This window comes from Chanos chanos, chromosome 6 (assembly GCF_902362185.1).
Source record: "Chanos chanos chromosome 6, fChaCha1.1, whole genome shotgun sequence".
NCBI classification, from domain to species: domain Eukaryota; kingdom Metazoa; phylum Chordata; class Actinopteri; order Gonorynchiformes; family Chanidae; genus Chanos; species Chanos chanos.
This window is the reverse complement of record NC_044500.1, coordinates 22,292,453-22,314,522: the sequence shown is the minus strand read 5'-3', so window position 1 is coordinate 22,314,522 and position 22,070 is coordinate 22,292,453. Positions and strand designations below refer to the sequence as shown.

The 22,070-nt window shown below is 40.5% G+C and overlaps 1 protein-coding gene across 1 annotated transcript in view; it reads left to right on the top strand.

Moving 5' to 3' along the window:
* The first annotated feature begins 1,441 nt into the window (after positions 1–1,441).
* Positions 1,442–22,070, top strand: part of wdr95 (WD40 repeat domain 95) — a 32,706-nt gene continuing 12,077 nt past the window's right edge. Inside the window, exons 1-11 of the mRNA XM_030778161.1 lie at positions 1,442–1,678; positions 7,082–7,147; positions 7,517–7,747; positions 7,954–8,039; positions 12,831–12,923; positions 13,319–13,364; positions 13,461–13,507; positions 13,816–13,933; positions 14,127–14,208; positions 20,994–21,237; positions 21,939–22,044. Of these exons, the coding sequence (XP_030634021.1) occupies positions 1,442–1,678; positions 7,082–7,147; positions 7,517–7,747; positions 7,954–8,039; positions 12,831–12,923; positions 13,319–13,364; positions 13,461–13,507; positions 13,816–13,933; positions 14,127–14,208; positions 20,994–21,237; positions 21,939–22,044 (1,356 nt within the window). The remainder of the gene's footprint in view (positions 1,679–7,081; positions 7,148–7,516; positions 7,748–7,953; positions 8,040–12,830; positions 12,924–13,318; positions 13,365–13,460; positions 13,508–13,815; positions 13,934–14,126; positions 14,209–20,993; positions 21,238–21,938; positions 22,045–22,070) is intronic.

Here is a 22,070-nt window from a genome sequence, read left to right as displayed (position 1 = left end):
AGAGGCTTTGTTGTGTGGGGAATGTTTATGGTTGCCAAGGGACGTGATAAACTCTGGAGAGCTAGCATATTGTTGTAGTAATCAACATTTACACTGGAAATGCTCTTACGGACTAATTGTTTTACATTTCAATGGACAAATTATAGGATGATTTTAAGCTATTGTTGTTAATTCTGTCAGCCATGTCCTGCTGTAATGTAACAATGTAATGTTATTGTAATTTCTGTTCGGACTATAAATCAAGCACAGGAAGATGTGCATGGTTCCTGAGGCGCACTCTGGCCCAGCACTGGACAGACTCACTAGATTCTCCATGAATTACTTACATAATGACCTTATCCCCAAAACAGCTTGTCAAGCATGGGGAGGGGCTAAATGTAAGACTAGGGCTCTCAGGTTCACTGCCAGAAATAAACTGCCATTTTAAACTCAAAATTATATTAATACAATTCATGTTGTAGCTGCCTTGAGGTGCAGAACGTGAAAGCCACAGTGAATACATGTGGTTGTGAAGGTACTGGGTAGAAGAAGGTCTCACAATGCTGTTGTTTTATCTATAGCTTATCACAGCCGCAGAACAACACTGTCACAGTCCCATTAGATACCCTCTGTGCTCTGCCGCTATGGTCAGTTATTTTTCTCTGGCTATAATTAAAGAAAAGTTCATTTGATGTTGGGTGGCACAGTGGATAGTGCTGTTTCCTCACAACAAGAAGATCCTGGGTTCAATTCCTGGCCAGGCAGCCAGGGTCCTTTGTGTGTGGAGTTTGCATGTTCTCCTCGCGTCTGCATGAGTTTCCTCCCACAGTCCAAAGACACGTAAGTCAGGCAAATTGGAGATACTAAGTTGCCCCTAGGTGTGAATGTGCTGAATGTGTGCATGAATGTGTTTGTCTGTGCGTGTACCTTGTGATGGGCTGGCGACCTGTCCAGGGTGTCTCCCCACCTTTCACCCAGTGTGCACTGGGATAGGCTGCAGCACCCTCCGCGAACCTAATTAGGATAAGTGGAATAGAAAATGAATGAATGAATGATTTGATATTGTACACTTTCCACTGTGCACCTTGAATAAACACATGTCAGGACTAGGTGAAAAACACGGAGGAGGGCAGTATTTCATAGGCTTATTGAGAATTCAGAATATAATCCTCCAACATGGGATGGGGCGTGTTTTGTGTGCTGTGTATGAATGAATGTGGATCGAGTACTAAACAGCATAGCCTGTACATTTAACATTGCCAGCTCTTCTGCACCAATTGCTAGTGAGACAAGTTCAGTTTGTCTGAATATATGAGGGTTGTTACACTTGTGGTTATACCTGTGTGTAGTTTGTGCTCAGTGCCTTCACAGTGGTGTCCTCATGTAAACAAAATCATATATGCGAATGTAAAGCATCATGTCTCAGCTGTCCTAAAGCTGGTGTAATCCATTCCCTGTCAGTATGTTCGCTGAGCTGGGACGTATGGCCAGGCCTGGCGGGTGTGGGCTGGAGAAGCCTGGAGAACAGAGGCAGACAGATGAGAGGGCTGGACAGACTGTGAAGCCCCCTGAGTGGCTGGAGAGAGAGCTGCTGAGACAGGAGCACCGGCGTCACTCCGTTGCCCTTGGAGACAGAGCTAAACTTAGCACACAGCAGCAATGCATGTCTAATCCTGATTACACTCTCTGCAAACTGAAGGTACAGTATTTCATACTGAAATTGGCTTGAACAGTGCACTGTTCTTCCGGATATTTATTCTAAGCACTATTACAGTGATTTGAAAACATCAGCTGGCCAATATATCTATTATTTCTTATCATAAACATTGTTCTCACTGTTTTTCCCCCAACACATTTCCAACACCTCTCCATAAACAAACACAAGTCACAGCCATACTGAAGTCTTTCTCTCTCTTCTCTAGCATTTCTGACAGTTTTTGTGTATCAGATGATTTCCCAAAGTAAAAAACAAACAAACAAAATTTTTCTTTACTGAACCTCTGGGTGTCTCTGAAGTTTCAGTTAGGATTTCAAATCCTCTCTCTGCCACATTCCAAGAGTTTTCTTGAGGGTAGTATTTACCAGAGAGTAACTTAGCGGATGTATGTTTCAGTCTGGTGCAGAATCCTGTATTTCACTAGCTGACACAGCTTTGAACAGATAGCTAGTGAGGGAGGTCTGTCATGACCACTGAGTAGGTACAGTTCACACAATACAGTCTCATCATTTCTGTAGAAGACTGCCTGTTCCTCTGGCACTTATGACACACACAGTGAGCAGACTCATGAAGGAAGTGCTGTTGAGGATGTGGATTATGTCCTGTGTAATGCCCAGAAAAACAGATTCTCACAAGTGGGCATGTCATATCAGCTTTGGCTTGTATCAACAATCTTGTAATAGTTACAGTACATGATTGTTTATATAGTATTTTGGGACTATGTCTGTCTGTTGGAATGCATTCACATGCACATCAACTGTTCACAGCAGAAGTGAATACAGAGTAGTCCATAATATGGAGTGTGATATGTTTGCAATGTGGCTGTAGAATGTAACTATGTATACACATAAATGAATGTACATTAATTATTGCCAATGCCTGGACATTCATATGATTGTTTTTTAATGTTGTCTTAGATCACATAGTTTGGCTTTGTTTAGATTCATCATTAAACCTGTTGTCACATACAACTGGGATAAAGTGCATTACCTATTAAGAGAACTACCTCAAAACCTCATTGAGTTATTGTATCTTTTACAAGCACCTGCTGCCTGATGTGGTGAAAAAGATTTAGCACAGGCATAGGGCATTGGCTTAATGCATGTAACAATGACTTCTCCTGCCCTAACTAACATTAGTCACGTAACAATGACTTCTGCTGCCCTAACTACATTAGTCGTTTGGGGCCAGATGGTCCAGTTGTATTCTTTAGCAGAAATTCTCTTCTTCACTCAGTATTCTTATATGTTTCCTGAAATGCTGGAATGGAATGATATATCCTAGTAACAACAAGATATAGAGTAGTATGGTGCAGAGAAACTCTTCCCCTTGCACTTTAAAAATATTTATAAAATTGACACATGCGTTAAATACTACGTAATGCCTTGACCTCAGGAAACGTTACAAACTGTAACAGGCTGAGAGCCTGGATGCATGTACAGTTTACTGAAAAATGATCAAACAAGGCAGACTAGGGTATACAACCAGCCAGGAAAAGGGCAATATATACACACACCACATGGCAGGAGGGACACAGGAGACAGGTAGACAGGCAGGATACCGAGCTCCTAGCAAAGTTCACAGTGGCTTTCAAAACACAGGAGACAGCAACATGACATGCGTCAGGTAGGGACAAAACTTCACAAAGGAAACAGAGGACAACCAGCAAGAAAACCTGGCTTGATTGACACAAACAGGTGGACAGAATGATTGAGTACTAGAACCGATCAGACCAGTGATCAGTAGATTGGCCACACTAGACTTTATGTAGCCTTAGATTGGGGCAGGTAACACAGAATAGATCATGACATACAGTAATGGCTTAAGTGTAGTAGTTGGTCTGCAAACAGTCTGACCCCAGCCTAGAATGAGCTGGTGAAACACGCAGCATTCAGTGGTCTGGGGCCCAAAGACAGGCCACATGAAAAAGGTTTACTGAGCATTTAGTTGCCTTAGGTGATGTTTTTGGCTTTTCCCACTCTTTGTTGTTGAGGAATTATGGTTTGATCTGAATGGATCGAACTCATTAAACCAAATTAAAATACAATATCATTACATGATGAAATGAAACCCAAGTGACAAGCAACATTCTGATCCTTTTATGAAAAGGGCACAGCTCCACAGTGACCCTGAAATTTTATGGATATTAAGTTAAGGAATTAAGTAGCACCAACTTTAAGTCTTTATTTAAATACACTACTGTTAATCCCCTCTCTTATCCAGCTGACCTCATACTCATTCATACACTGACTATTGGAACCTTCCACTTTTCCGACCTGATGGATGTGGGGTTGTCCTCACACTACCAAAAGTAGGCTGCAGGGCAGTGCTGCTGATTAGTGAATGAAGAGAGCTGGTGTGGAGTAAGAACTTTGTTGTTAGGAAACCATGTCAAATCTAAGAGGACGCATTCATGTGCTTACATAGAGAGTATGAATTGTGACAGTACATCTTTGTCTTAGATGGAATTGTTTTCCTTTGCCATGTACAGACAGGTCATTTGTTTAAGGTTACAAATGGAACATCTTAATCAGTTGTTCCCTGTGTCACAGCTTCTGTGTTTGTGTGTGCGCGTGTGTTGTGTTTTTCAAAACCTTTACACACCTTAAAAAAAGTTGGTATTTAAAACTGACTTTATGGGGCGCAGAGGGTAGTGCCGTCACCTCACAGCAAGAAGGTCCCAGGTTCAATTCCTGGCCGGGGGGCCCAGGGTCCTTTTCTGTGTGGAGTTCTCCCCGCATCTGCGTGGGTTTCCTCCGGAAGCTTGTAGCAATTAGCTATACAAATAGCAATTACTACAAAAAACAGGTTAAAATTGATTCTCTTAAGATATTGATATGTTTCTTTTCAAATTTGTTTTCTTTTTCCAGTGTCTAATTCAGATTGATAAATAATTGTAAAGATTAAAAAGCCATCGGCAGCGATTTAAGACTATAGTATATTAATGCAGTCCAACACAAAGATTCAACATTCCCAGTCACACACAGCAAACACAGTTCAAAATGTTCCAGCAGGAAAAAGCCCGCTGCGCTTTACGCACGCCGAAGGAAAGTCACCAAGAACGCAAAATAAATTCCACAAAAACCAAACCAAAATCCACAAAAGTCCCGGTAATCCACCAGAAAACAAAAATACAATCCATTACCTGAAGCAGCAAAAAAAAAAAAACAAAAACCTCACCGGTTTGGCAGACTCGACTTTGGAAAATGATTGGAAAAGAGGACCCCCGTGCTTAGTCCTGTATCCCTGGGAGTGTTACTCTCCATAAATTTCTCCAACTTGCAATTATAGTGTACTTTTCATTCCTCGCAAGCACCCAGGTCTTTTGCAGGCTCCCTGAGTTTTTTTTTTTACGTGCTCCTTCCTGAAAACCATTTCAAAAGTTCGTGGATTTGACAGCCAGCTGATTCTGCTAATGTCACGCTGGTGGTGTGGTGCAGGACCCAAGTGCAAAGACACGATGATGGTGACAAAAACGGAGGACTTTACTTGACCTGAAGATCAAAATGCACGTGCAGAACAGGAACAAAAACCAGTAACTAAAGGTGCAGCGTAACAGTGTGCTCTAAAACACAAACAACAATAGACCATGGACAAGGCAAACACTAGGACTTAAATACAGAGGGAAACTAAACAGGGCAAAACAGGATTGGTTAAAATTAACAAGGTTAATAATGAGACAAACGGGAACAGGTGAGGGGCGGAGACAGACACAGAACAGGCGCACAAAGACATGGTCAAACTAAAAGTCCAAAATGGAGGTGCAGGCTGTGACAGCTAACCATAAATAAACAAACAAAACAAATGTAAATGGAGGGGAAGACAGGAATATTTTAAAACAACCATAGGGCAATACACATACAGGATGGAATATTAGATTATAGGGATTACCTTAATAGTGGTCAACCATTGTACTGTTAACCTATAATTAAAATGAATCCTAAAACCCTTATGTGGCGGTGCTACAAGCTCTGGTTTCCTCCCACAGTCCAAAAACATGCAGGTCAGGCGAATTGGAAAACACTAAATTGCCCCTAGGTGTGAATGTGTGTATGAATGTGTTTGTCTGTGTGTTTGTCCTGCCATGGACTGTCCAGGAAACCTGTCCAGGGTGTATTCCTCACCTTTTGTCCAATGGGCGCTAGGATAGGCTCCAGCACCTCGCAACCCTAATTAGGATAAGAGGCTTTGAGAATGAATGAATGTATCAGTTTATCATTTACACCTATGAGAAGGTACGGCCAGTCTTTGTTTTATGTTGTGTAAGGCCAGTCTTTGTTTTATGCTGTGTAAGGCCAGTCTAAGTGCAGTATGAATTCGACTGAATGGTATGTATGTAGTCCTGTTTGACAATTTCTTTTTTCCCCAAATAGATTGAGGAGACAGTGTCCTTGGAGGGTCTAACAAAACTTAAACAGGCTTTTAAGGTAAGTTTTGTCAACACTGTACAGTACTCTGTGTACACACTGAGGATTTAAAGGGGCTTTTTGAGTCAACACTGATGTCTCTGTTATAACACACTTAACTATCGTCTCTTCACATACAGGAGTTTGAAATGGCCGGTACGAGATCAGTTGATGTAACTGATTTTAGGCTCATTGTGAAGAAGTTTTTGGGACTGACCAACATTGTAAGTTCTAGAGAAGTAGAAGTAGTTGATATAAACAAACTAAAGTGGAGGGTTTGGAAATGGGCTTGCTTATTTACAGCATGGCAATGTGGAGCCGCCATGCAAGTTTTATAAAGAATAATGAGACAGCGTCAGAGACGGAGGAGGCTTGCCACTTTGTCTCATGCACCCGTCACCAACAGTATCATGTCTAATGACCTACAACTGCTCATCAATGCCTCCCTCCACCACCAGTCCCCCCAAGTAGGTCTAACTGCAGACCCGCAGTACTAAATGACACGCCTACTACATGACATGCCCACTATGAATATGGTTAGGGCTGTGGTTAGGGTTATGCGCGTAATATGCATCATCCTCGGAGGGGTGTCGTGTACTGAAGTGAGCGTGCCGTGTAGTCTGCGAGACTGCAGATAGACCCTCATCTTTCTTGTTTCCTGTACATGTGATGTAAACGTGAACTACATCAAAATTCACAAACATAAAAGAAAACCTACCTGAAATCCAATCAGAGTAGTCAGACCTCAACAGATTTGCAAAAATGCAATTTGAATAGGATTTCAAACCACATACGAATGTGGTTTGAAACAGATTTGTAAAAATCAGATAGCATGTGATTTTTGGCTGTTCAAACTTGCCACATAGAGACCAGAAGGATCTCTCGAACTTGTGTGTGTTTGTTTGTGAATTGGCAATAGTATCTCTGTTCTGTGGTTTATTTCCTCCTCTTGCTATTATGTCTTTGCCAAATCTCACAGACTGATGTTCAAATTCAGGAACTGTTCATGAAGATTGATTACTCTGGGCAAGGTCGGATTCAATGGGTACGCAAAATTAAAATGTTCTCTTTCAGTGACACCCCTCACAAACTTAAAATGAATACAGTCATCTATGTACAGATAGTTATTTATTGTATGTTGCCTCTGAAACTGAAACCAAAATAACTGAGGTAATTCCAATGTACAACACTTGTCCTGACAGAGAAGCCAGTCAACATGAAACAAGGGAAACTGAAACAGAAACTGCAATATAAACTAAACTTTGCAAAATCAAAACTGTGATGTTTAATGAATAACCAAACAAGACTATTTGCAGAATCAGCATTTGATCAGAGCTATAAGCAAAATGCTGTCTACTTGCTAATGTTGATTGGATTCCGGTTCCTGTAAGATGTGACTTTGCACATGCGACAGGGTGAATTCTGCACTTACATGAAGCTGGAGTACACAGAGAAAGAGGAGTCAGTGTCACGCAGCAGACAGGCGGCCTTTACTTTGCCTGCAGACAGAAAAGCACTGAGCCATGGTGAGCCCGTTCTGAGAATCCATCCTGCCTCCGACGGAAACATAGTCACAGTGAGGGAGGATGGGACTGTCAACTACTGGAGCCCTGATCTCTGTCTAAAGAGGAGCAAGACTGTGTTTGTGAGTGATCTTGAGTGACATTTCTGCCCTCTCTCTTTGTTACAGTTTTATATATGGTTAACATTATGTAATTCATCTGTGGAAGTACACATAGGATTGTGTAGGATAATTTCATATACACTTTTAAACAAGGGGCCTGCAATGAAATGTGTTTGAAGGTGTGCGCTGTGACTGTTTTTTTTCTTTTTTTTATTATTTTTTTCAAGCATGAAAGACCCATCACTCGGAAACCAAAATGGGCGACTGACTTCGTCATAATGGCTCAGTACAATAAACTGATCATTGGGACTGGGTAAACACTGTTTTGACCATGGATACTGTGTGTGGAACTGTCAGTATTTGGTTTTGGGCTGTGTCTGTGTGCATGTGTGTGGGCTATTCTCTCTCTCTCTCTCTCTGCGTCGGTGTGGCCATATGTGTTTGTGCCTTGTGTGTGTGTCTGCATGGGCATGTATGTTTGTTGGCAGGTGAGTGAATCCATCCTTAGCCGTTGATTGGTTGCGTTTGTGATTGGTTTTCACATCCTGGGGGGCATCCCAGAAAGCGGGGGCAGGGGGGGTTATTCCTGAAAGCAGGTTTAGTGAAAACTTTCAGTTAATTAACTTAGAGTATGTAGTAAACTTCGTAATAGAAGAGCCCTATGGCTTTGTTTTGCTAGGAGAATGAGGCCATAGGGCTCTTCTATTAGGTATTTGCTCCGAGTTAACTAACTCAGAGTTTTCACTAAACCTGCTTTCTGGAGTATTCCCCGGGTTTAGTGAAAACTCAGAGTTAAGCTGCACTATGACTATGCACTACAGACTATAACCGCAGAATCAGGTTCGCATTATGTCTGAAGCTGCCCTTACACACATGTAGCACACAGCAGCAGATAGTCCGGGTCAGACACGTTCACACATACTTGAAACACTCTCGTTTGGTTTAGGCGGGGGGTGGCGCCTGGGTAGGGCATGCAGGAGGCAGGACATGACGCAAAAAGTACTCTGTGAAAATCGCAGTGTTTTGTTTACAACATCTTGAAAAAAGGCGGACGAGGCCACCGACTTTTGTCTAACGATTTCGGCATCTGCCCTTACCGACAGAAGTTCCTGAATCTCGTCGTCTCTCCACTTAGACATTTTCGTTGGCCTCTTCGTGTAAATGACCCTTTTTCTTCACCCTCAGATGTTTGTATTCTTCCGGTTTCGCGCCAGTCGCACGTTAGAAACGGCCTCAACACGCCCACTTGCCCGCTGTGCATGCTCCAGAGTACAATCTGCTCTATTAACACTGTAACAAACGCTCTCTATTTCTCAGAATAGAAAGGGGCTACAAACGCATAAAAGGTCTGGGCGGACTATTTGCCTATACTACAGCTGCTGGCGATAAAAAAAAACTATGCCGTCCTCTTTAAGATCACAGTAAGGACACAATACATATTATTATACACACAAACCTCCGTTGAACTGTCCGTATTTATAACAGAATCGAATTAATCCCCCACCATACATTTATCCCGAAAGAAAGAAAAAAGAGCGTACCAAAGACTGCGCACGTTATTTATAAAGTGCACTGGACAGACAAACAGACATCACCATACAATCAAACAACACAAAAAATTCATGATTTACATTATATACAATCCCACAGATCCCCACCAAGAAGTCCACTATATACATCGAACGTCCCAGCTTCGCAAAGCGCACAGGTCTTTTTAATAGTTTCACTCGCGGCAGCGTACCGACCAACGATACGCTTACACCTCTCCGAATGGGACACGGCGGTCCTGTTTAAAAAACCCCGCGTCTCACCCGTCTGTACAAGTTGGCAACCGCTTCCAGGGTTTTTTGCCCCACAAAAGGGTAACAGAGGAAAAAAATGACCAAAAGGTGGAAAAAGACCGATTGCGTGCGTCCACGCCAACAAAAACAGTAATCCTTCTCATGTGCGACACGTATCAACACAGTTGTTGTCCAACAATGATCAAAAGGTGATGCCGCCTCTCGCCTGTGCCGCTTCTGCCTCCTCCCAACCTAACCTGCTGGCAGTACCTAAAAAAACTTGTCCCATCCCACCAACACCTCCAACTGATTGGCAGGCCAATAGATGGGACCTTAGTCCTTTTCCTGTGTTTTTTCTTTTAATGCTCGCTGTCTGAAAGTCCCATCCTCCGACTGTCTGTTTATTATTATGACAATTTTATAAACAGACATTTAAATGAGAACACAAGGAAGGAACGAAAAAAAAAATAGACATATTAAAACATATATATTTATATATATTTTAATGGGTGACCATTACAACACATAGACCCAAACGAAGAGAAAATGGAGTTTGTACTAGAGGGCTGGTAGAATAAAGTCCGTTTAGAATCCGAGTCGACTGATTCAGACATTTTTGCTCACACATACAGCCCCCCCACGCCCCCCCCCCCCGGTTAGAATCCCAATTATATTAGGGTTGCAGTGCATGTGTGACAGGGGCTTTAGTTAACTCAGAGTAAGTAGTAAACCTCCTAATAGAAGAGCCCTATGGCTTCATTCCCCTGGCAATACAAAGCCATAGGGCTCTTCTATTAGGAGGTTTACTACTTGCTCTGAGTTAACTAACTCAAAGTTCTCACTAAACCCGCTTTCTGGAACACCCACCTGATGTCATTAACAAGCGCCTCACTGTCATTGGCCAGTCACTCATCAGAAGTGTTTCTTGCAAAGTTTTGCTTGGTCTTTTTCGTTTGTTTTGCTTTGTTTTGTTTTTGTAGGGATGGTGTTACTTTGTTATGCAGGTTGTGGAGCAGCTTAGCCTGTGGGAGCTGGCAGTTCTTTTGTGTACTAGCGTTGCTTGCGAATGGTTTGTGTATTTTTAGTGTTTTCCTGTGTGAATGTCTCTATGGCTCCTTGTTAAAATTTCACTGTTTGTTGATTTCATTTGTTGGGGAGTGTGTCTAGCTGCCAAACACTTCTCCACACACTTTGTTAATTTGTACTGTATTGGCTCATTACTCCAGTGGTGCATCTCTTGTTCTGTTAGTTATTTCTGCATTTCTGTTTCCGTTGGTTACTGTAGCATAGAGAACAATTTTGGCTCTGTCCTTTTGCTCTCTGGAATTTTGATTTTTTTTATTATTATTATTTTTATTAGGTATTATGATGCAAAATCAGTTAGTTTGTTTTATCATATTCTTTCCTTTGTCACTGTCAGAGTTCTTAGCCTTAGTTCCCTCTAACTCTAGTTAATATATCTTTGCAGTCTGCTGTATATAGTCTTTGTCTTGTAAATAGTTCACCTGGTTATTGAAACTGAGTTGTTGTCCTTCCTCACCGCATTCACTGCTGTCTTGTGATCCTTTTTTACACCTGACAGTTGTGCTACTCCCTCTGTTCCATGGACATCCCCCAGGGATGTACTAACACATCCCATTTTTGAGCTTGTATTTTTCAAAGAGGCTTATATGAGCCTAGAGCTTCAGTTCTGCCAGTCTTACTGCCTAGAGCTTCAATTCTGCCAATCTTGTTTTATTTTTTTTTCTCTCTCTCACTGTGAGCTTCTGAAACTGGGACATTCCAGAATTGGAGGACATTTTCTGTCCCACCCATGAAATTTCAAATAATCCATGCACAAAATACTAATGCATATACTTGTGTAAATTATACTTGTCCTGAGACAAAATGTATATAGTTGTAGAAAAAAAGTGGTTCCAAAATATTATTTAAAATACCAAATAGCTCTCGAGCACCCCCTAAAATTTTTCTCTTGCCTCACCATCTTGATGACCAACTTGCATATCAAATATAACAGATAAAATAAGTTTTAAGGCAGCTTTTTTTGGTATGATTTTATTGATATATGTCTCTTGTTATTGTTAAAACAGTTTGTTTAATCAGCAACACATTTTAAATAATAGCAATTATGCACTGAAGTTGTGTCCGACAACATGCACAAAACCCTGTCACCGAAACCCATTTAGCCCAGCAGGGGAAGATAAAAAACAGTGAGTTACATGACACAGAGAAAATGCCATCATCAAGCCATTTGCTAACTCCATGGGTAGGCCAAAGGTAAGTCCTCACTTCTATTTTTCATATTTTTCCAATCTTTTCAGCCTTAATCGAGTGTGTCACTCTAACCAGTGCAACACTGTTACTCAGATTATCAGAATAAGACAAATGAATTTCAAAGTTTTCTTTCTTTATTTATATAACTATGTTTGTCCTTGACCTTGACAGTATCGTTACATTCCACAGTTAGCATATATTCCTGAAAAAAAGCTAACATTAGCATTGATTTGCAACCCTGTAACTGTTACCCTTGCAATCCTTCATTGAAAAGATATATAAAATGTTATTAAACAACATTCCTGTGGTCCTGAGTATTTATTTGTCACATTTATGTCACAATCTACAATCAAACGTAATGTATCCATTCTACCATTTTACTTTGCACAACCCTGTTACTCTTATTTAAACCCTATCATCTTAAATATCATCTTTATTAAAATAAAGATACCATACCATATCATCATTATTAAAATAATCTTGAATGACTCTCTCAGCTCATGAGGGTTTAACTCATTGTCCTTTTAATATTTGCAAATATTTGAAAATAAATACTGAAATTACAACAACAAAAAAAGTTGGCACACAACAAATAAAGCATCTCATAAAAAGTGTACCTTTGATATCTGAGCTGGATGAATCTAATTATTTGAAGGTTTATTACCTGGTTTTCTAAAATACATAACAGAAAATGATCAAATAAAGGGTCAGTTTTTCAAAAGTGTTGATGCCTAAATTGTCCTCCAATTCTGGAATAACCCAACTATCCCCTGTTACCAAACATGAAGTTGATTTAGGAGCACAGAATGATTCTATTCACTCCTTCATAGACAAGCGTATATTTTTTATGCATTATTAAGTCATTATTATCTGCACTGCATTAGGACCAGACTGTGTGGATGTAAAAATGGGCGCAGCCACTCGGCATAGTACCTCCATTTACAATCAGTCAGTCATTAACATCACTGAACCTTCAGGACCAGTGGTGTATAGCTGTATCACACCTATCTCACTAAACTGGTTTATCATTTATCTCTCACTCTTCACAGGGACAAGGAGATCCAGATGTATGAGCTGTCCTCTCTGGAGCCCTACTGCCAAGTGAACTCACTGGACACTGTCCCTCTCACACTAGACTACTGGTGAGCATGTAGTGTGTTTATAAGGGGCCAAGTAAATATGTTATGGTCATTAATTATTAGGTATGGCTGTGTTAAGGGATAAGGCAGAAACCTGAGAATGACAGAGTCATACCTTTGTGTCCTCAGTATGCCAGGGAAACCTGGACTTTGTAGAGAGACTGTTTGTCATGTCTCACCCATTACTCTCTGTCCTTAAACATGATGCTCAACCCAAGTTTAACCATGTGAGCGTTGTATTGTTAAGAAATTGGAGGGGAACGTAAACTATGGTCTCACTCACCATGCCACTGTATTAGCATGTCTCAAGAGTCTTCACTATGAAAATAACAACACATTGTAAAGGAAGCAAGTATCTTACCTTTTTATATCTGTCTCCTCTTTCCTGACTGCCATAGTCACACAGGTCCAGACAAATGCATCCTTCTGTATGGAGACGTTCAGGTACAATGTCTCTCAACAGGAACAGATTCAGTTTAACAACAGTCTTACTTCTGAATGCCATGTGCCTTATTAATTATGAAGGTTTTGGCCTCACAGGGCTGTGTCAGCATCATCCTAATGACAGCCGCCGGAGAGACTCTGCGGTAAACAAGCTTTTTAATGAATGACACTCCTTACCTGGAGAGTGTTTAGCCATTTGTACACAGCTTATTCTTATTTGTCTTTTTAGTCGTTTTTCTAAATTGTTGCTTCTTTTGGGAGATAACTGACATTATAAACACTGTAATATTTTACAAACCACGCCATCTGGTTTAGCACTAATGTGATTACTAGGGTGTAGACATTTATTTTCACCTTGAGGTAAGGAATTGCCTCAGCTATGTTTTATTTGATATCATACAGCAGCACGTACATTATCCATATGTTTCATATTTAAATCACGTTTTTATAGAATGTGGAAGAAGCTGCCAAAGGTTGAAAACATACCAAACATAGATATTGACAATGCAGTGCTGTCTCCACATGTGACATACATTCGATGGAAAGTCCACGAGGGCTGGGTCACAAAGGTGAAAAGTTAAATACCTTACTTCATGACATGAGTGTAACATCTTAAATCAGATCATTTTAGGCGGCAGATTACAGTCCATTTGAACATACTAAATTAATTCAAAGCAACAGACAGGTACATTGTGTGTTTAACATATGTTTGATCATGTTCAGTCATGTGATATTCTTAAATGACAGTTTTTATCATTTCAGGTTAAATATTATCAAAATATTGGAGCTGTGGTGTCCACATCAAACGATGAAGCTTCTGCTCTTGTTATTGGTAATGTCCATAGTTTCCTTTGTGTCTGTTGTTATTTAGTAATCTCCACAGTTTCCTTTGTGTCTTGTTATTTGGTAATCTCCAGTTTCCTTTGTGTCTGTTGTTATTTGGTAATCTCCACAGTTTCCTTTGTGTCTTGTTATTTGGTAATCTCCAGTTTCCTTTGTGTCTGTTGTTATTTGGTAATGTCCACAGTTTCCTTTGTGTCAGTTGCAGGCTTTTGTAATTTACAGGAAGGGTTAACTGCCTCAGCTGCATGCAGACTGTAGAATCAGAATAAAACACATTATTATGTTATCTGGATCTCTTCACCTCTTTAAAAATAGAGTTGTATGAATCATTTTGTTTCCCACTGAGGGAAGACCTGTATGGTTGTGCAGAGAGAGAAAAACAGCAATTTATCCAACATACTTAATGGTAGGATCTGTCAAAGACTTCACTGTGATGAAATTCTTGTTAATCTGATCTGAATAGCATACTGGAAATCCAGAAGGCAAGGGGAAAGGGCCGTGAGTCATCTGTCAGCCATGGTTTTCAAGTCTGTGTGCGTGCGTACGTGTGTTTGTGCGTTTAATCTGTCACTCTGTAATAGCATTTTATAAAAGTGGATGCACTTAAAGAGAGTCTAGAGAGAGTCTTAAAGAGATAGTCTAGTTTGATCCCACAAACTGCAAATGAATCTAGATCATTCTAAACTGCAAAACTGAATGTACCATATTTTTAGTTGCTTTTGCTTATTTTGGCTTTGGTCTTCAAATCAGTTTCTGTGATGTTAATATTCACCCAAACATATCAATTGCAAAATAAAAAAGAACCAGACCCCAAACAGTATCCAGTCAACAGCGGTCCTGTGGTCAGAAACTGGCTATTGATGAACACGGTAAAGCCAGAGGGCAAGGAGAAAAGGATGTGAGTCATCTGTCGGCCATGGTTTTCAAATCTGTGTGTGCACGTGTGCATGTGTTCTGTATGTGTGTGTGCATGTGTGAGTGTGTATGTGTGTACAGTACCACTGAAAAGTTTGGACACATCTACTCATTCAGCGTTTTTTTATTTTTTACTATTTTCTACATTGTACTTTATTTACACTTTGCTTACAACATAATTCTTTATGGATGGCACGGAGGTGCAGTGGGCAGCGCTGTTGCCTCCCAGCAAGAAGGTCCTGTGTTCGATTCCTGGCCGGGCGGCAAGGGTCCTTTCTGTGTGGAGTTTGCATGTTCTCCCTGTGTCTGCGTGGGTCTCCTCCGGGAGCTCTGGTTTCCTCCCACAGTGAAAAGACAGGCGAATTGGGGATACTAAATTGCCCCTAGGTGTGAATGTGTTTGTCTGCGTATCTGCCCTGCAGTGGACTGGTGACCTGTCCAGGGTGTCTCCCTGCCTTTTGCCCAGTGAGCACGGGGATAGGCTCCAGCACTCCCCGCGACCCTTAGTATAAGCGGCTTAGAAAGTGAATGAACAAATTAGTGAATAATTCCATAAAGTTCTGATGCCTTCAGCATTGTTCTACAATGTAAAAAATAAAAACTAGAGATGCATTTCCGCCAGAAAATGCGAATGTGATTGCGCCGCAGCATCATCAATACAGAAAAGAGTTGGCCGCGAATCGACCTCGAAACCTTCTTGCCGTGAGGCGGCAGGGTTACCCGCTGCGCTACCGTAGGCAGTGCACTTTTCTATGAAACTTTCTTCTTACTTCCAACGGGAAAAATAAATTATTCACTTGGCAACTAAAAAAACGAGTACATCGATCAAACAAGCAACAGTCTACAATCATAGTGCTTAAGGACAAGAGCAATATTCCTATTAAAAGCTCTGTACATTTTGCAAAGAACCAGTGATTCTCAGCCACAGACAGCGACGCGCGTCAGGTTGTTTACGAAGCAGATCACCAGCTTTGCTGACAATCATCAGACTCCTTACATTCAGCAATCACGTTAATACCTCCGAATAAAATGTTTCGGAGGTATTAATCGTTTCGCGAGCAAAAGATCATGGAATCTAACTCTTGACTGCTGCTGTGTGCAAACCCTCGTCGTAGAGCCGTAAAACTTTCCCCATTCATTTCAATGGGAAAATAAGCGATTAAAAACGGCAATAAGAAAAAACGAGTGGACTGATCAAACTAACACCAGTCAACAACCATAATACTTAAAACGTGAGCAATATTCCTATTAAAAGCTCTGCACCTTTTGCAAAGAACCAGTGATTCTCAGCCGCAGGCAGCGACGCGCTGGCTAAGTCCGGTTGCTGACAATCGTCAGGCTACGTTCATTCAACAATCACATTAATACCTCTAAATAAAACATAACCAATCGTTTAGTGGAGCAAAAGACCATTGAATCTAACTATTCATTCCTTTTTAATGGATAAATAAGCGATTTAAAACGGCAATAAAAAGAAACGAGTGGATCGATCAAACAAACGCCAGTCAACAATCACACTAAGAGAACGAATTACTAGTTTAGCAAGTCAACAACACAAGCGATTCAGCTACAATAGCAGTGCGAGATTTCTTCTGTTAGTTAACCCAGATTGTCTTGTCTCACCTGAAATGCGAAACTGAAGATTACATACAATTCGCGAGATGAAATCGTAACTGTAGAAATACTCGATCTGTCTCCATCTGAAGTGTGGTAAACAAAGGGGCTTAGATCAAATTAGTAAGCTAACTAGCAAGCTAAGTTGCTAACGCTAGACCCAACCTTGACAGTTTGGAAGGCCGAGCATCAGCAGTTGACTGACGGCGAAACAACCAATCACAGCAGCGTAAAGTTTAGCGCATCCACCAATCATTACAGCAGGAGCCAAACGATGTGCTACGTCATGTTTTCCGCTGGGTCCTAGTGACGTTCGAATGCATTTAAAATAGGGTAAAAAAACGATTAAAAACGGCAATTAAAAAGAAACTAGTGGACCGATCAATTAGCTGAATACAAGCACACTACTAGGCATTAGGACGGACCTGTTACCGCTTGAATGGAATCACATAATAATGAAAATAAAGAAAAAACATTGATTTAGTGTGTCCAAACTTTAGACTGGTACTGTGTGTGTGTAAAGTCAAGCAACTACAACAGTAAAAATTAAATAGAAAGATTAAAATAAAACAGAAAAAGTGACAACAACAGTAATAATTAGGAAGGTAAGACATGTAGGAAATAAATAATACTGAAATAAAAAAAAAAAAGTTATCCAGAATCCAATATCCAAAGATATCCAATATCCAGTCAACAGTGGAAAGAGAAACTGACCATTGATGAACAGGGTAAAGAGTGGCTGACAAACTGTGCATGACAACAGACGAACTACAGTCTGTAGTTGGACACCTATAGTATATATAGTAGGGATGTCCCGATCAAGTTTTTTTGCCCCCGATCCCAGTCTGAGTCATTAAATATTGCGTATTTGCCGATACCAAGTCCCGATCCGATACTTGTATTTTCCCAGGTAATACAGTTGCACAGTGCACATTTCAAGTACATTAAAGTTATTAAAACCAACTCAATGTATATGCTTGACAACTGAGTAGCAAATGCATTACGAAAAAAATTGGCTACGGCAAAGCTGTTCCTTATTTTTTTTTTTTATTACTTTTTTATTTTACAAAATAAAAAAAGTAAACCTTCTTGTAAAGCTCCGGTAGAGCGGTGTCTGAAATGCCGTGTCAAGAGGGTTAAGGTGTACTGTGGGAGTTACACCAGAAAATGTACGTAAGTGTTCGATTTTATTCAATCTTACAATAATTCAAGTGGTTAAGTTGTCTAATTGTCAGTTACGTTGATACTTTTTTTAAAGCCTCTTTTTTTGTGTATGCTATCGTTATCAATCTTTAGCGTTAGTTACGTGACTGAATTGCTCTCTGTTGTCGTTAGTTTAGGCTAACTCGCATACATTTCATACAGCTAGAGCGTTATGTGTTTCAATTTTGAAATGATACCTTGGTTGTTATTAGTAGCCTTGAGGATTAACGTCATCGGAGTATGCTGACCTAAAAAACGTTCAAATTTAAAAGTTTAAAAGAAAACCTGTTTGCCTCAATTTGCCGAATTTGAATGCACCTCTGTATTCGCTACCACATGGGCTGGTCATCCAAAGCGATTAATTCAGTTACGCTCTCGGTAATCTTTTTGGCCTTGTCGCTGTCTCAACGAAATTTTTCTTTCCTTTTAAAAGTATATCCTCCAATGTGTTTTGCTTTGGAGCAGCCTTTGCCTGTGTTACCTGAGTGAACTCACTGTATTCCGCTGAGTGTTTATTTTTTAGGTGCCATATCAAAGTGGTAGGTAGCCTATTGAACGCAGCTCTGTGTTACTACCGCCTCTCATATGGTCGCATTGCAATCATTAAAGTGGCTGTTGGACTGCTTTCGTTTCCCAATTTAAAACATATCCACACTGCAGACATTTTAGCCGCGTCCTGCCACATATTACGCTTTCCGTTTAGGACACCGGCGGGACAGCCGACGTAGGCTTAGGGTGGTGCTCAGTAAAGCCGATACCGATCAGTTAAAAATGCCTTGCTCTTTGAGATGGGATCGGGGCATCCCTAAAATGTGGTGCAGGTTTCTTATAAAGTGACCAGTGAATCTATAATTTAACTTTATCGAGTCTTTTTGGAGAAGGATAGGCTCAGTGCCATAGACTAAATTGGAGTAGCCATTGTGCTGCAGTATATGAAATCTCTGACCTTTGAGACAAACCTGATTTGCAGACCAGAGTGCTTGGATGCCATCAAACCTTTCACCCATTCTCCACTTAATAATTCTCTGTAAACTAGAGGAGTTCCATTGGCTGGGTTTGACTGCCATGTGGTGTGGATATATAAGGTCATTGTTTCATCTGAAGGCCTGTCCAAAAGTGTTTATGAGCTAACTGAGAATGAGTAACCACTGAGAAAATAGTAGCAGATGCAAGTTGTCCCCTAAGGAGAATGGCTCGTCTTGAATCAGACTGCATGTTGCTGTGATGTTGAGAGGCTTAAATTAACTTTATAACTTGAGATTGTCCTGCTCATTTTCAGACTATCACTTCCAGTAAGAGGGGAGTGCTCAGGCTGTGATAAATATTGTATAATATCATTTGTGCAAAGTGTAATAAGATGCTCTGATCTCCAACACAAGCTCCATGGAGTTGGGACAGAGACCCAGTGGCTACTGCCAATGTACTGGCTATAGCCAAAGCAAAAAAAACCAAAAAAAAACCAAAATGTGGGAGTGGGCGACGTAGTTCCTTCTCTTCATGAAAAATTAATATCTCTCCAGATCTCCACATCTTTATGGATCCCCATTAAATATATAGAGGCTTATGTCACAGTTTTTAAAAGCCCTATTTTGTAGTTTCATTTACTGTATTGCTCTGTGTGTTTTTGCCTTTCTTATCTACCAAGCTCAGAGTCTTCCTACATTCACAGTAGTGCTATTCAGACTTGATAAGAGTGATCTCCAGCTCCAACATAATATCCAAAGTTGCACTATGCTCATTTTTCAGGCCTTTGATTTCTTTCTCTAGTGAATCCACTACAACATACCACTGTCTTCATATCAAAAGTAAATGAAATGGTTCATCTCCTTAAATACACTTGTAATGTTTCCTATGATGCAACAGGAGATATAAAATGTAAAATCATATAAAAGATCATAGTGATGATTATGAAACAGGGAACAAACCAACCATTACATAGAGGATGAGTAAGGGAGAGGGAATGGAAATTTTAAGCAGCGAGAGTAGTAAACGTAGTAAAAGCTCTAGCCAGCATTTACAGAGCAATTCTTCAGAGTTAGAAGGGAAAGGTCAGTCCTTTAAGGGGACAGGGGTTAAAAGGAGATTTTTTCAGTTAATTTTACTTAGACCCATGATATTTCCTGGTATTAGCTTGTTACTGTGCAGGTGCCCAACTGTCTCCGAAGTGCAGTAATGTCCCTTAGACACTTGTGACCTCTGACCTGTCCAGGGTATGACGCTAAGATTCAAATTCACAACATCAGGAATGAGGAATTTTGAGGCAATGAGATTTTTGCGTCATTGACAACATGTGTTGTATTTTTAACTGGGTAACCCACTGCTTTGTGATGTGTTGCTTTGACATTAGTTTCCAGTCCAGTATACATACCTCCCTGAACTTTGGAAATGCAGTGTTCTCTCCCCATGGCTTAGATAACCTTGCACCTTATTCATCTTTTGTTCAGGAGCCATCTTGTACTCCAGAAGAATCTAATTGGTTTTATATATTTGATAAAGTTAAAACTTAAGAGTCTGATGATGCAGTAATGTTACCAGGGAAACCTGAAAATTCAAGCTCCTACTGGAAAAACAAACCAAAACCAACCAACCAACCAACCAAACAAACAAACAAACAACAACAACAACAACAACAACAACAACAAAACAGATTACTGATCTACTCTTAATTACCAGTAGGAGGCTCTCTGTGGCTTCAGCGTCAGATCCCTAGCCTAATCATCATTAGCTCTGACTCATTAGAAATTAATGCAATGAGAAGAAAATAGCTCATATTTTTTCCCCAGTTTTACTTTATATTTAAAAATGAAGGCAGCATTGAGTTTAGTTCTTAAAATCAAAATGATTGCAATAACTACAAGGTTCTTCATGTTTAGTTGTATTTCTTACTTCATAGCAAGTGAATTCACTGGAATTCACTGGAAATTCTGATGCTCCCATTTTGGTCCTGTCTGCATTGTTATCTGTATTTTTATTCAGTGGTCTTGCATAATCAGAAATCCCAAATAGAATACACTTAAGTGTATTAAGTCTACAATTGTCTTTTCTGTCCTACAGGCTGCGCTGTTCCATCGACCAACATCCAACAGCAGTTGCGGGAGATCGAGGAAATCTGTCATGAGGGCAAACTCAAGAAGGTCACACCCATCCTCGGCACTCCTCAGCGGAGGGCAGCTAGTAATCAGACAGTGTTTTCTATTTGCAAAGGGGTTATGACCTTTGACCTTTGTAAAAAGCACAATCTCCTGGTGACAGGAGGAATGGATAGACATGTGCGCCTGTGGAATCCATATACTCCTGGGTATGTGACATCAATGAAAACTGGTATTACTGATCTCCTCCCTCACCATCAACATTTACACTGCTGAATCCCCTGCATCCAGTCAGCGACATAATGCTCTATCTGTTTTTACTTTTTTTTTTTCTTCTCTGAAATGCCCATGGGCTGAATTGGCATTTTGATTTGTGTAAAGCTGTGAGCACAAAAGAAAGTCATCTGTTCTATTAAGATGGTGGACGGAGGTTTGCTGATGTTTAATTGTTGATCTGTGTCAGCTGTGAATTTTTGTGTAAATACATAAATGAGTATGTAACTTTGTGCATTCCTGTGGGAGTGTCTGTTGTTGTGGCCGGGAACAGTTACAATATGGAGTGGAGGAGAAAAAAACAGGTGGTGCTCACAAGTGCAAGGATCCTGTAAGGGACAACATTCATTTTGTTTCTGGGATTTTAAAAAAGCCAAACAACATCTTCCACAAAAATCAGCTCATGGGCTTTTTTAATCACACTGGCAGTTTTACACACAATAAAATCCCAGCAAACCTTTAGTAGATCTGGCCTGTTAGTTTCGTTTTGACCGTACCAGCTTTCTGAAACATGCACTGTAGTGGAGATAAAATGGAGCTTTACTGGAGTATGTGACAGGACTAAATCTGTGAGAGATTTGGTGCTCAGATGGACTTAATTAACAGCCTAATGTTCCACCTCTTCTTGAAATGACAGGAAGCCAGCAGGGACACTGAAGGGGCACACTGCTCCTGTATTCTACCTCTTCATTTCCTCAGAGGACCAGCACATCGTCTCCGTCTCAACGGATAATTCTGTTAAAGTAAGGGATTAAACACCCACTAAATC